General features: G+C 42.7%; 1 protein-coding gene across 1 annotated transcript in view; it reads right to left on the bottom strand.

Moving 5' to 3' along the window:
• Positions 1–327: 327 nt before the first annotated feature.
• The window catches only part of ube2f (ubiquitin-conjugating enzyme E2F (putative)), a 149,937-nt gene continuing 136,050 nt past the window's right edge, over positions 328–14,214 (bottom strand). Inside the window, exon 10 of the mRNA XM_039755316.1 lies at positions 328–661. Coding sequence (XP_039611250.1) covers positions 611–661 — 51 coding nt within the window. The 3' untranslated portion in view covers positions 328–610. The remainder of the gene's footprint in view (positions 662–14,214) is intronic.

The raw sequence follows: 14,214 nt of genomic DNA, 5'->3' as shown, positions 1-14,214 counted from the left end.
ATATATATATACAGAATATATATATATATATATATATATATATATATATATATATATATAAATGACAACACTTGAAACAAAAGTTCCAAATGCAGCAAGCAATACTATGATGAAGATGAAAGCCCCTTTGGTCAAATCTCTTCTCAGGGTTAACACTTCACAAAATCAGCCTCTCTGGTGTGCCGCTGTGTGGATGTAAACAGTTGCAATACGTGAAGAGCAACGACATGGAAGCCACGTTGACGTGTGAGAAGGGCGACTGGCACTTTAACTGATGACAGCTACTAAGATTAACTGAGCTAATAACGGGAGAGTGTCATGGGTGGGAAAAAAAAAAATTAAAACGATTTTCATACCAAAACCTAAGAGTTACTTGGAGTATAATTTGCTGTCCCCCCCCACCCTAGTGACTTGAATATTTTGATGACTTTTTTTCAGTGCACCCCATTCTTCCTTAATGCTGATCAGGCCGAGTCCAATCCACTTGTGGGGTCTTAATTACTTTACATACTGAATAGGATTTCAATTTCTTTAGGGTTTGAGAGTTCATCAGAGTAAGGAAGGTTCGGCGACATCGCGTGAAACCCACAGTGAAAGTAAAATGCCGTCATCATCTTGCGTATCGCTTGATAAAATCTTGTACTTTAGTCCGGAAATCCTCCTATGGAATAGAAAAACAAAAGAAGAAAAAAATAAATAATTCATTGGCACTAAATATGCCAAACATATGACACAATTCATTGAGATTGTAACGACCAAAACAGAAAGTACTCCTGGAACTCCACTTCATAAAACACTTTCATATTACACAGACCCTCTGTGGGGTCCGTCAGCGGTCTGTTCAATGCTTGTATGGACTGGGTGATGGGGGGTTGTGGGGTCCAGCAGCTGTGGGGCATCTGATGGTGAAGAAAGATTCACGGATCTTGACTTTGCTGACAATGCTGTGATCTTCGCGGAGTCAATGGAGGCTCTGATCGAGGCGCTCGAGAGACTGAGGGAGGACTCTTGAGTGTCTGGGCTTGTGAGTTTCCTGATAAAAACCAACATCCAGGCCTTTAATGACCTCTTGGGCACGGCCATCTTCAGTGTGTTTGTCTGCGGTGAGAGTGTCGACCTCGTCAAGAGGTTTACTTACCTTCGCAGTGACATTCATGTCTCTAGTGATTCCTCCTATGAAGTTAGTAGACGGATTGGGAAAGCATAGGGGGTCATGAGGTCACTTTAAAGGGTTGTGTGGCGCTCCCGATATCTACAAAAGGACGAAGGCCCAAGTCTTTAGAGTCCTGGTGCTTGCTGTCTGGCTATATCGTTGTGAGACATGGACGCTATCCAGTGACCTGAGACGAAGACTGGACTCCTTTGGTACTGTGTCTCTCCGGAAAATCCTTGGGTACCATTGGTTTGACTTTGTCATTACCTGCATTGTGAAGGAGCTTCAGCTACGGTAATACGGCCATGTGTGTAATTCCCTGAGGGTGATCCAGCTCGTAGGACCCTTGTTGTTGAGGACCAGGCCAAGGGGTCACCCACGTAACACCTGGCTGCGGCAGATAGAGGGTCATTTCCAGAGGGTGTGACCGGACCGCATGTCTGCCTGGGGGGTTGCCAACCGGGATCCAGCAACGTGCTGTACCAGTGCATGCTCCCCAGCTTGACTTGACTTGATATTACACAGACGGTGGAGTCAGAAAGTCTTCAGAGCCCTGCATTCACCTCACACCATACTGCGTTGTACATTTCATTTTAAATGTATAAATTTGCCATTTTTGACGATAAATCTATACTCAGTATCCCATAATGACAGAGTGACAACATTAGGGATGATCCGATCAGGTTTTTTAAGGCCGATCACCGATTTTATGTTACTTGATCCCCCTTTATCCTTTTATAAACTTTTTAAACTAAGCAAAGAACCCTAATGTCCCAAGTTAAAGTGTATTTTTATAACTACAGATGACCCCCTAAAGTCGCGGGGGCTTATGTTCCTGGAGAACCCAGGAATTGTGAAAAACTGTGAATTTTGGATGACAGTCATACACGGAGCTGCTGGAAAAGCTGCCACTCACGGTGGCACCTGAGTCATCAAGGGCCTGAGTAATGGTAATTCCACCAGCAACCAGGGGTTGTCTTTCTCAGTTACTTGCAGATCATTCCCAGGAAATCCCACCAGGTTGCTGCACCCTCGATGATGTCACTTCCGGTCCCTGGCAACATTACTTCCGGTTCTGGCCCCAGAGATAACGTCACTTCCTTGACGGGCCTTTAAAGCCACCATCTTGACTGTCTGTGATCAGTTCTGTTTTGGACTCAGTCGTGTGAAAATCTCTGTTTGATTATTGAAAATTTAGCTGCCAGAATACAATATACGGGTGGCTGCCCTAAACCTTTATCATGTCTTTTGGCATTATTTGCCACACACTCCAATTGAGGCCCACTGACTTGGGGGGGAGTTGGTAACTCAGCTAGATGATTAATAATTAAGAAAGTGACTGGAATGAAAAGCAGCAGCCACTGAAGCCCTTCGGGATCTGAGGTTGACATCCCTGCTTTAAGACAACAAGATCAGCAAATACACTTCAGAGTGGGATTCAGGCGATTCTAAATTATTCATAAAAGCACACAAGCACCCACATACACACAACACGGCTGAAGAGGTGAAATTATCCGCCCACACAGAGTGAAACTAAGATTACCTGTTAGCACTTCACATCAACATTTACCCAAACACACGCCTTCCTAATCAGAAAATCCTGAAACCTTCCCTACGTGTCACCACAATTCGTAAGTTCACGCTGCGTGCAGAGTTCGCCTTCTTGCCTTGACACAATCATCTAAGTGAAAAAGCATTTGAAAACTCATTGAAAGCAATGAGCGAGGCTGACTATTGTTCAAACACAGCAGAAAAACTGAAAAACGTTCCACTCCAGTATGAATTCAAAGGGAATTTAAAAAAAAAAATATCCCCCAAGAACACGGCCTTCAATGAATTTGGAGTGCAGGAAGACGGCAGAGAAGGGGTTCACCTTGTTAAAATGGAAGCTGAGCTGAGCTGTGTTATGACAGTTTATAAAAGACAGAAAATAATTTGAAACTGTCGACCTCAGCTTCTGCAATAGGAAGCATTACAGGCCTTTTATCAAATTTCAACAAGAAAAATCATCCTTTGTTCCTAATGTACAACTTTTGCAAACGGGAAAAAAAAAGTCACGTCTCTTGAAACACAAAAGAAGCAGGAATGTGGGTTAAAGATAACTAGAGACACGGGCTTCAGTAGCCGTCGGAGGAAAGAGATAAACGTTACGAGGACGTACGAGGCGCACACCAGCCAGGGAGCGTTTTTATCGACTACACTGCGCCAGGTTAAAGAACCGTCTCTAGAGAAGGAAGGCAGACGGCACACCAAGGCATTTTGGTAATTGTGCTTTAGCAGCGGCATCTAAATTAAAGTCATAAATTAAAGCCAAAGGGCAATGCAATCAGTAAAAGCAAATCTGCTGTCATACTGATATTCTTACGCATTTCTTCTAGATGTAGCTGGCGATTAGAAGTCTGTGTGGTATCTCGACAATTCCAGTGTGCACTGTGCTTAAAAAAACTTATTCACCCCAGCCACAAGTTTCCTTATTTTATTGTTATACATCAGGGATTTAATTTGAACTTTTATTTTGGCCAGCACTCAACAGCCACTAACAAGCTAACAACTCGACACGCTTTTTAAAAGAGCACACTTAGTCATGGCCCGGGACGCCCTTTAGACCTGCTGGAGGTGGCGGTGGAGCAAAGAAAAAACTGAGCACCATTACAAACAATGCTGCACATCCTCTCGCTGATACACTAAACCAGAGGACTTTAAGCCAATGAATCATTCAGTGTCTAGAAGCGCTATGGGGGCACCTATTGGGCTGCTTCATACCTGCTGCAACTTTTAAACCTAAAAAGTGAAGGCAGATCTCTGCAAAGTAGTCTTTCGCTACACCAAAGAGCCTTAGAGCCTGGTCACTTTTCAGGGAGTGGATGAATAGGTGGTGCATTCCTACAAGTACTTTTAGGGGGTCCACATGAACTGGTCTCAGAACACAGAGGAGCTACAGAAGAAATGGCAGAGCAGACACTTTTTTCTTAGGAGGCCATGTTCCTTTGGGAAGTGACATCCTTCACAACTTCTATAATATTGTGATGGCCAGTGTGGTGTGCTGGGCTGGTCACATCACTTCAAGTGAGATCTACTGGATAAACATGTTAATTAAAAAAGGGTAAGCTCAGGTATGGGATGCCCGCTGGACCTGCTGGAGGTGGCAGTGGACCAGAGAATGAAGACAAAACTTAGCATCATTACGAACAATGTTGCACATACTGTCTCTGACACAATAACACTGAGGAATTTAAGCCATTGAATCATTCAGCAGATGTGTCTAGAAACACTATGGGGGCTGCTTCATACCTACTGCAACTTTTTAACCTAAAAAGTGAAGGCAGATGTCTCCAAAGTGGTCTTTTGCTGCACCAAAGAGCCTCCGAGCCTGGTCACTTTTCAGGGAGTGGATGAGAAGGTGGTGCGTTCCTACAAATACTGGCGGGGTCCACATCATCTGGTCTCGGAACACAGAGGAGCTATAGAAGAAGTGGCACCAACACTGAGGACTTTAAGCCAATGAATCATTCAGCAAAAATGCAAAGGGGAGGGGGGCTCATTTATACTAATGTTATATATGGCCTTTATAGCACCTCACTGGGACTGCCAAGTCAGACATTTTCTTTCTTTTTTAATTATTGTTCTTTTTAGTCATTCTGGTGTGTGACCAGTCCATATTATGTGTGTATATTTATTTATTTGTTTATATATCGACTTATGTATTTATTTATTTGAAGAGGTTCTGTAAAAAGCCACATGTTCCCTTGGGGACAAATAAAGTTCAATGTAAATGAATCTGGGTGAAGGTTAAAGGGCATGAATGGCAAATTCACCCGTATGAAGTTACACCTACAACACAATAAAGTGTGCAGAAAATGAAGGAGTCAGAATCCCCTGTATCAGTTCAACCAAATATGCGTGCAAAAGTATTCAGTCCCCTTGAAAGTCATCCTAATTTTTGTTCACATATTTATCCATTCAGTATTTTTAATGTGAACTCTTATGCTGTAACAATACATTTCCAAAGTCTAAATAAACCACTTTCTGTTCATATTCAACTGTACATTAACAATCATGGGGGCTGAAAACTTTTGCACACTACTGTATATCATTCATTGAATTATTTATGTGAAATGGTGGATGAGCGACAATTATTTTTCTTTATATTCATGGGGAAAAAAATTGAAGGGGTCTTACTGCAACTCTGAATATGAAATACAGTACCCAAGGCTCTTATTTTAAAACGATTGAATTTCACTTTTACTGAATCCATCCAACCTGTCCGTATTATCTCTGACACAGATTTAACCTACACTCGTCAAATTTCTGCACAATAATAAAAATTATTATTATATCCATTTATATAGCATTTTTCTCACTAGTCAAAGTGCTTCAGTGAGTAGGAATGTGGTATAGTGGGTCCACGGCTCCGAATGAATAGCCAGTTTTTAAATAAACATTCGCTGCACTTGTGGCTAAATGAGGGGGCATGGTAGTGTGGCCGGAGCGGTTCCCAGGTGCCATACGGGCATGGGCATTTCAGCACTGAAGTGCACAGGTGCGGAATAGCCTGTGCTGGGAGCTGCTAATCGCCGCACTTGTACCACGTCCCCATTATAAATAGGAGAAGCACGAGTGCAAGAGGGAGAAGAAGAAAGAAAAGATAGACGGAGGTTAGAGAGAGAAGATGGCAGGAGGCGAAGGAGCCGGTGCGGGAGCGAGCGAGCGAGTGAGAAGTAGGCAGCTGGGAGGAGAGCCCTGGTCGGGTGTAAGGCAGACACACTCAGGGCAGTCGGAAGCGTCGCTCCTACTGAGCTGTCCCGTTGAGCAGGAGCGACCAGGGATGTGAACGGCTCACCGTATAAGACCAGGATGACAGCGGGAGTCGGAGGTCTGGTATTGGAACTCCAGCGTGAGTGCCCTGACCATTGGTGGAACCTAAGTCTCAGTCCAAAAATGTCACCGTACAAAGCCAGAGGGTGGTAGGCAACCTGTAGGTACGGTGATTCCCCTGTTGCAAAGCCCGATGGGAGAAGCAGAGGAGCCGGCAGCTACAAGGCGGCATCGGGTTTTTTTTTTAAATGAAACTTCTTCCAGCCATTATTTTAACCTTGTTTTAATGGATTTGTTTTTGGATTATTTTAACGTCCACCTTTGACTGTTTTTAGGGATTATTTATTTATGGAACTTTGATGCACTGCACTTTATTTGGACACTGTTTTGTTTGTTTGTTTAAATACAAGCACTTTCTCTCCATCCCCTTGCTCAGTTTGATTTGTCCCCATCAGTCAGCTCATCCAGTCATAGCTATAGACAGTGTTGGGTTTCAGAGGCTCCCAAGTACGAGGAGAGGGAGTGCGGAGTTGGACTTGCATCATCACAAGGGAGCCACTTCAACCACCACTAATGTGTACGCACCATCCAGCTGGATAATGCAACGGCAGCCATTTTTGTGCCAACACACTAACCACACATCAACTGTTAGGTGGTGAAGAGGCCAGTTAGAGACAGCGGGATGATTAGGGGGGCCAGAATGATTAGGACACGAAGGACAATTTAACCAGGACATCCGGATACACCATACTGTTTACATAGGATACCCAGGGATATGTTATGACCACAGGGAGTCAGGACCTCGGTTTTACGGCTCATCCGAAGGATGGCGCAATTTTTACAGTCCAGTGTCTCCATCACTGCATTGGGGCATTAGGATCCAAACTCAGACTACAGGGTAAGCACCCCCTGCTGGTCTCACACTAACACGTCTTCCAGCAGCAACCCCAGCTTTTCCTGGTTGGTCTCCCATCCAAGTCCTGGCCGGGCCCAAACACGCTTAACTTCAGGTAGAGGACCTCTTCTGAAGTGCAGGTGGTATGGTGCTCTGGCGTCAGGTTTACAAATACTGCAAAACAGAGACGTTTTCTTAAGCTACTGGCTCTTAAAAACCTCATTCATTTCTTTATTTCAAGCAGCACCGACTAATGCAATGCTTTATAATCATGGTGTTCAAATCATTCACTTACTGCGCTACGGTTAATTTAAAAAATGTCAGGAAGGATCAGAGCTAAAACGAAGAAACATGGCCATATAACTTCAGTTCATTACTTCAACGGCCTCCGAGTAAAGTCAGAGTTTAAATCCTCCATTTCACATACAAAGATCAATGGTTGAGCCTCTCTCTTTCTGCCTTAACTTGCCAAATTTATTAGTGACTACACTCCAGGGCATACAATGAGATGTCAAGATGCAGGCCTCCTTAAAATTCCAAGGATAAATAAAGCTTGTGTAGGAGGAAAAGCCTTTAGCTATTAGAAACAAAAATAAAAAAAAACTGTAAAATGATCTTCCTACCGTATTAGAGAGGGCCCATCGGCCTCGGCATTTAAATTACAGCTCAGGACTGGTTACTTCAGCGTGGCCTACAACTCTCTGAGCCGCTTCTTCATAATGTCTCTACATTGTTCTCAATCACTTTCATTGACATCTGTCCCAGTGGTTCTCAAACCGTGGGGCAGGCCCCCCTAGGGGGGCAAGAAGTAACAAAAACAGGGGCGCGAAAATGTGAAAAAAAGAAAACAAGAATCAAAAATATGACAAATACATCTATTGAAACCAAAACAAATTAACGTAAACTACATTCTGATACTAGAAAAATAAATATAGAGTTAGATAAATGTCGATAAAAGTTAAGCAGGTATAATAAAATGTGCATCTATGATATATCATTAATTAAAAAAAGAACAAATTTGTATTAGTGGGCTCCTTTAAAAAAAACGTTAGGGGGGCGCAATTAAAACTGTTATGAAAACTCGGGTCGCAAATACTTAAAGGTTGAGAAACGCTGGTCTATCCCATTCCCTTCACTTCTCATAATCTGCCTTAGACGTTTCACAAAGAGGTGGACTCGGCCCAGTTGTCAGACATCTTGTACTGAACTGAGGTTGTTGTCATCTGCCTGTGAAGTGATCTGTTTAGAGCAGGGGTCACCAAGTCTGGTCCTGGAGGGCCCCAGTGGCTGCAGGTTTTCACTCTAATCGTTTTTTTTTTTTTAATAAGTGCTCTGTTTGTGCTGCTAATTAACGTCTTGTGAATTCATTTTAATTGAATTCCTTCATCGTTTCTCTGAATTGCTTCATTTCTTTCCTTAAATGGCACCCAAACAGAAATGAAATGTGAAGTGACGGAGCCAACAGAAGACCAACTAAGTCAGGGCCTCAAACTCCAACCAATTTCACGCCAAGCAACTGCTTAATGAGGTGCCAATTCTTGTTGTTAATTAAACCAGTTCTTTAATTTCGTGGCTTGTTGCTGCTCTTGTGGTGCATTAGCAGACATTTCCGAAATTGCTGACTTCCTCTTTTTAAGAGCACCGTTAAAATGTTCTGTGGACCTGAGGAGATCAGCATTCCTGAGACCTTCATCTTTCTTTATTTTCAGATATTGTATGATGGACACCAGTTATTTTGGCTCATTTTGTATCTCATTATTGTTTGGCTGCTATTTAAGGAAAAAGAAACAATTAAGGGGTCTGAGTCTTCAAGAGTAAATCATTTAAAATTAGTTCAAAAGAAGTTAATTAGCAGTAAAAACAGGTCACTCATTAAGAAAAGGGTCAGAATGAAAACCTGCAGCCACGGTGGGCCTCCAGGACTAGAGTTGGTGACCCCTGGTTTATAGAGTAGCTGAGTTGGGTGGGATACAAAAAGACCACCTGGGACATGCAGTACTGTGTCAACGGCCATTTTAAATCTTCATGTCACACGCTGCATCAGTATAGCAGTGGACACTAGACAGGCCTTTCCTACTGCATTTATGGTTAGGTCCACAAGTAGCTGGACAGTGACAAAAACTTCATAATTTTGGCTCTATTAACCACCACAATGGATTTGCAACTAAGAAATCATCACATGATATGAGCCGTTTAGGAATGACAGACATTTTTCTGCATAGCCCTCCCATTTCCAGGGGTTCAGAAGTATTTGGACATCTATCCCACAAGCTGTTCCATAGCCAGGTGTGGGCAGGACCCTCATTATTTCATTAAATATTAAGCAGGTAGACGGTCTGGAATTGATTCCAAGTGTGGAATTTGCATTTGGAAGCAGTCACTGTGAACTCTCAAATGGAGGTCCAAAGAGCCATCCATGACAGTAAAAACAGGCCATCATTAGGCAGAGAAAACAAAACAAACCCATAAGAGAGACAGCAGGAACACCAGGACTGGTCAAGTCAACCATGTGATAGATTCTTAAAGAGAAGGAACACATCGGTGGGCACAGTAACACTAGAAGGTCTGGTTAACCACAGAAGACAACTGTGCTGGATGACTGCTGTCCTTGGTGAAGAAGAACCCATTCACGACAGTTAGCTGAACAAAGACCACTTTCCAGGAGGTGGGCCCGTCATTGCCAAAGTCTACAATGAAGAGGAGATTTCATGAAAGTAAAGACAGAGGGTTTTACCACAAGGTGCAGACCACTGGTAAACCTCAAGCATATGATGAACAGATAAGAGTTTGCCAGAAAATATTTTCTAAAAGCTTGTGCAGTTTTCTTTGGACAAATGAAACTAAGATCGATATGATGGATAAGGAGGAGTATGGAGAAGAGAAGAAACTGCTCATGATCTGTAGCATACCACATCATCTGTGAAACATAGCGGAGGCCGTGTTATGTATGACCTGATCATGCATGGCTGCCAATGGAAGTCAGTCCCTGGTGTTTATTGATGATAGGACTGCTGGCAGAAGTAGCAGGATGAATTCTCAAGTGTAGAGGGCGCTATACTGTCTACTCAGATTCGGCCAAATGCTGCAGAACTGACAGGATGACACTTCACAGTACAGATGGACAATGAGCCTGAAACATAATGTGATGGCAAACCTGTAGCGGGGCTGCATAGTAATAATGTATTCGATGTGTGAGCTGAGTGCGTGTTATTTCCATCGTCCCGTTTACTGTTCGTTATGTGTATGTCAGTGAACATTGTCCCCGTAAATACAGAGGAGACGGATGAGGGAGAGAGACCGCAGCCCCAGGATGGACGGCACCTGTTTACATTCAGTTACATCCGGCTCTTTACTATCTAAACGATCAGGAGGGAAAGAAGAGAGGAGAGGGAGGAAGGAGAAAGACGGAGATCTCATTTAACGACAACGAACCACCATTTCCTGCTATTTTTCACATCGTGCTTTGTATCCAGTTTGTTTTTCATTCCGCCGGAATCACTTCAGCTCAATCATCGCCAGAAACCCCGGGGTTGGACTGCATTATCCACCATACGCCGAGGAAACATGGCAAGATTGTTCCATTTCTCCAGGAGATTCAAACACATCCATTCTTTGTTGATCAGTCATCCATATTCAGGACAATAATATACCTGAACTCAAGTTCACGATCATTGTCATTTCAGTATTCATTCATTATTGTTATTATTTGTGTTTGTTATATGTTACAGGGGCAAGAGAGGGTTTGTTATTGTAAATATGGTGTTTTCATGTTGCTGTTTTGGTGGAGGGATATACATATCTATATATATATATTTTCTATGTGTGGAATTTGCATTTTTTGTTATTGTGTTTCATTTAATATATTTATACACCTATTTTACATATCTGCTTTTGTGTGCTTGTGTTTAAACCATCGATTGAGGAGAAAATATTATTTGTTAGAGGTACGGTTTGATGTATGTAGGTTAACCTTAGTAATTCATCCAGGCCATAGGTCTTGGTAGTGCCGGCTGGGTAAGGGGTCGGCCGTTACAAACCAAGTGCTTTTCAACACAAAGAAGTGGAATATTCTTCAATGGCCGAGTTAATCAACTGACCTCAACTCCTTGGCCGGGATGCCAATGAAATAGAAGGACCGGGGGAGAGAGGATCACTGAGGCAACACCTCCTCGGGACATAAGAGGGCAGCCATCCTTGGGGGCTGTGACACCAGGGATTCCTGCAGGGCATGGTGGGAGCTGGAATTTGGTGCAGCCCTGTTGGGTTCTGTGGGGGCCGCCATGGGGGAGCTGCAGAGCCGTTTAATGGATTTCCACCGCACCTGGGAGTGATTCCAGGTAATCCTGATGAGCAATCCCAGATTCTGAATAAAAGGAGCCACCTCACGCCACGCTGGTAGCTGGTAGGTGAAGGACAAAGCTTGCTCGGAGAGAAAGAAGAAGGAACTGAGCATTACTGCTGGTGCTTTTGTACTGTGCTCTGTAGTGAGGAGTGGGGAAAGCGCTGGTCTACAAGACTTAAACGTGCATTGAGCTGGACTTGGTGTCTCTGTGCCTGTCAGAGTCCGGGTTTGGGGAGCTGTATGGTCCCCCAGTATTCCACAACAGTTATCTGGTGACGATGTAGGAAAAAAAGAGCATACAGTGGATTCAGGATTCAGAAAGTATTATTGTGTGGTAGATTTAGTTTTAGAATCACCTAACCCTAAATGGGGGGCGGCACGGTGGCGCAGTGGTAGCGCTGCTGCCTCGCAGTTAGGAGACCCGGGTTCGCTTCCCGGGTCCTCCCTGCGTGGAGTTTGCATGTTCTCCCGTGTCTGCGTGGGTTTCCTCCGGGCGCTCGGTTTCCTCCCACAATCCAAAGACATGCAGGTTAGGTGGATTGGCGATTCTAAATTGGCCCTGGTGTGTGCTTGGTGTGTGGGTGTGTTTGTGTGTGTCCTGCGGTGGGTTGGCACCCTGCCCAGGATTGGTTCCTGCCTTGTGCCCTGTGTTGGCTGGGATTGGCTCCAGCAGACCCCCGTGACCCTGTATTCGGATTCAGCGGGTTAGAAAATGGATGGATGGATGGATAACCCTAAATGGTCAAATTCTGGCAAGCCAGAAGCTGCCAGTAATTTACCACAAATTTAACATTATTATTATTATTTTTTTTTTTTACAGTGTAGGCTTACTCTAGACAATATTTCACTTTTTACTTTTTTTACTGTCATTTTACAATAAAGGTATCTCGCTCTTGGTCAGAACTCTGAATATGACAGAAGTACCGAAGGCTCTTATTTTAAAAGGCTTGAATTTCACTTTAGCTAAATCCATCCAACATGTTGTCAAATTTATCAGCTGAAAGTGACATCTACAACACAATAAAGCGTGCAGAAAGCGGAGGGGCTCTGAAAGCTGTCCGAATCCACTGTACATAATTAAAGAGCCTATTCTAAGAATTGTTTTTTCTGTGTTTCATTAATTAAAATATTCCCATCTGGTCAGCAGTAATAGACATGGAGTCCTTAGTTCTCATTTGAGCCTTTTCACTTGAACTTTACTTATCTGCCATTAATGTTGAAGTTGTATTGCCTTATCATATCCAATTATTATTTTGGAAATTTTAAGCAATTTGTATGGACAAACAATTTTGGCAAAACAAGCCGCTATATCCAGACTGAGAGTGTCCACTAGCTTATTTAAGAATTTGAACATTATTGACTGAATTAACTTTCAGGAAATTCATTTTATTGCATATTAAAATGGGAACAATCTGATTCCAATTTTGGTTTTCCATGTATTGGTTATTACTTACTACAACCCCCCTTTCGGGCTCTCTGTCCAACTTACCTGTAACTTTAATATTTCTCTCACCTGTATGATTAGCTCTACCTTGATGAGGACTTACTAACTCTTGCGTTTGGTACACTTTAAAATCCATTAGCAAACTGCACTAATTTACAACCCATTAAATGAAGTCGATCCACCTACACAGATTAGCAGCTACAAATATGTCCTCCAACATTAGACATATTTGTACTTCTAAATAAAAAAAATCCACTCTCCCTTCAGGCATTTATTTAAGACAAGCGATTATGCATTTGAAAAAAAATATGTTACATGGAGAATTGACAAAAGAAAAGGTATTTATTTAAGACATTTTACTAAATGGAAAGTAATTAAATCTAAACTGATGTCGAAAATTCAGTTTAGTGAAGAAAAGGGAAGGTAGAAAATGATCAAATATATGAAGATCAAATAAGAAATTCGTTGCTCCTGCTGCCAGTGTATCCTAAATGAGCTTTTAATCATCACATCACAATCCACATTAAATGAATTGGCCTGATTAAGACTTTTATTTTAATTACGCTCTTATCTGACGCAAAGGTTAGGAATGGTGATTAAATCATCTATAGTAAGGAGAAGACTGGTGGCACATCTGCAAAGTGGAGTCTTTATAAATGACTAGCAAAATACCTGCGCTTCGCAGCGGAGAAGTAAGTGTGTTAAAGAAGTTATGAAAAAGAAAACATTTTAAAAATAACGTAACATTTGCTTTCTATTCGTTTGCATAAGCACAGTCCTTCACCAGCAAGTGATCAAAAGTCTTGTTTATACTCTGCGTCCTCTCAGTAAACTTGTATCTCGCGAATATTGTATTCATCTTAGGCATGACAAACGCCAGCGGCAGTGTGTTTAAGAACTTCATTTAAAGTTAAGCTTTACACCCTGCTTTCCTATTCGTTTGCATAAGCACAGTCCTTCACCAGCAAGTTTAACTCCGTTACAAAGTGATCAAAAGTCTCGTTTATACCCTGTGTCTTTTCATTAAACTTGTATCTCGTGAATATCATATTCGTTGTAGGCATGACAAACACCAGGGCAGCCTGTCTATGAACTTAATTTAAACTTATGTTTACACCGTGCTTTATTTCCGCAGAACCTGCACTTATGAATATGCTTGTATGCGTCACTCGCTTCATATTCTTTTGCTGTCTTCTCAATTGTGTAATGCGTTTTTCGTTCAGCGGTCTTTGGAGCTCTTGCTTGTTGTCTGCGTACTGCGTTCACAATCAGTTCACGTAAGCCGCTCGGAGTACATGCATCGAAGGTTCTCAGCTGTGCTTGTGCTATCTTGTGCGATCTTGTGATGTCCACGGCTTTATTGAATGTTAGCTAAGACCCAGCACTTAAAAGTTTCTCTTGCACTTTCGCCGAGTTTGTGCCAAACACTAGTCCATCCATGACTATCTCATCTTTGTTTGCATAAGCACAGTCCTTCACCCGCGAATATTTAGCGGCAGCGTGTCTATTGGATTGCTGCTGACGGACGGCATTATATGGGCAGGCACTCAATTACGTGGGAGGCG

This window comes from Polypterus senegalus, chromosome 6 (genome assembly GCF_016835505.1).
Source record: "Polypterus senegalus isolate Bchr_013 chromosome 6, ASM1683550v1, whole genome shotgun sequence".
Classification (NCBI taxonomy): domain Eukaryota; kingdom Metazoa; phylum Chordata; class Cladistia; order Polypteriformes; family Polypteridae; genus Polypterus; species Polypterus senegalus.
Note: the sequence above shows the minus strand (reverse complement) of the source record. Positions and strands in the feature narration are given on the sequence as shown.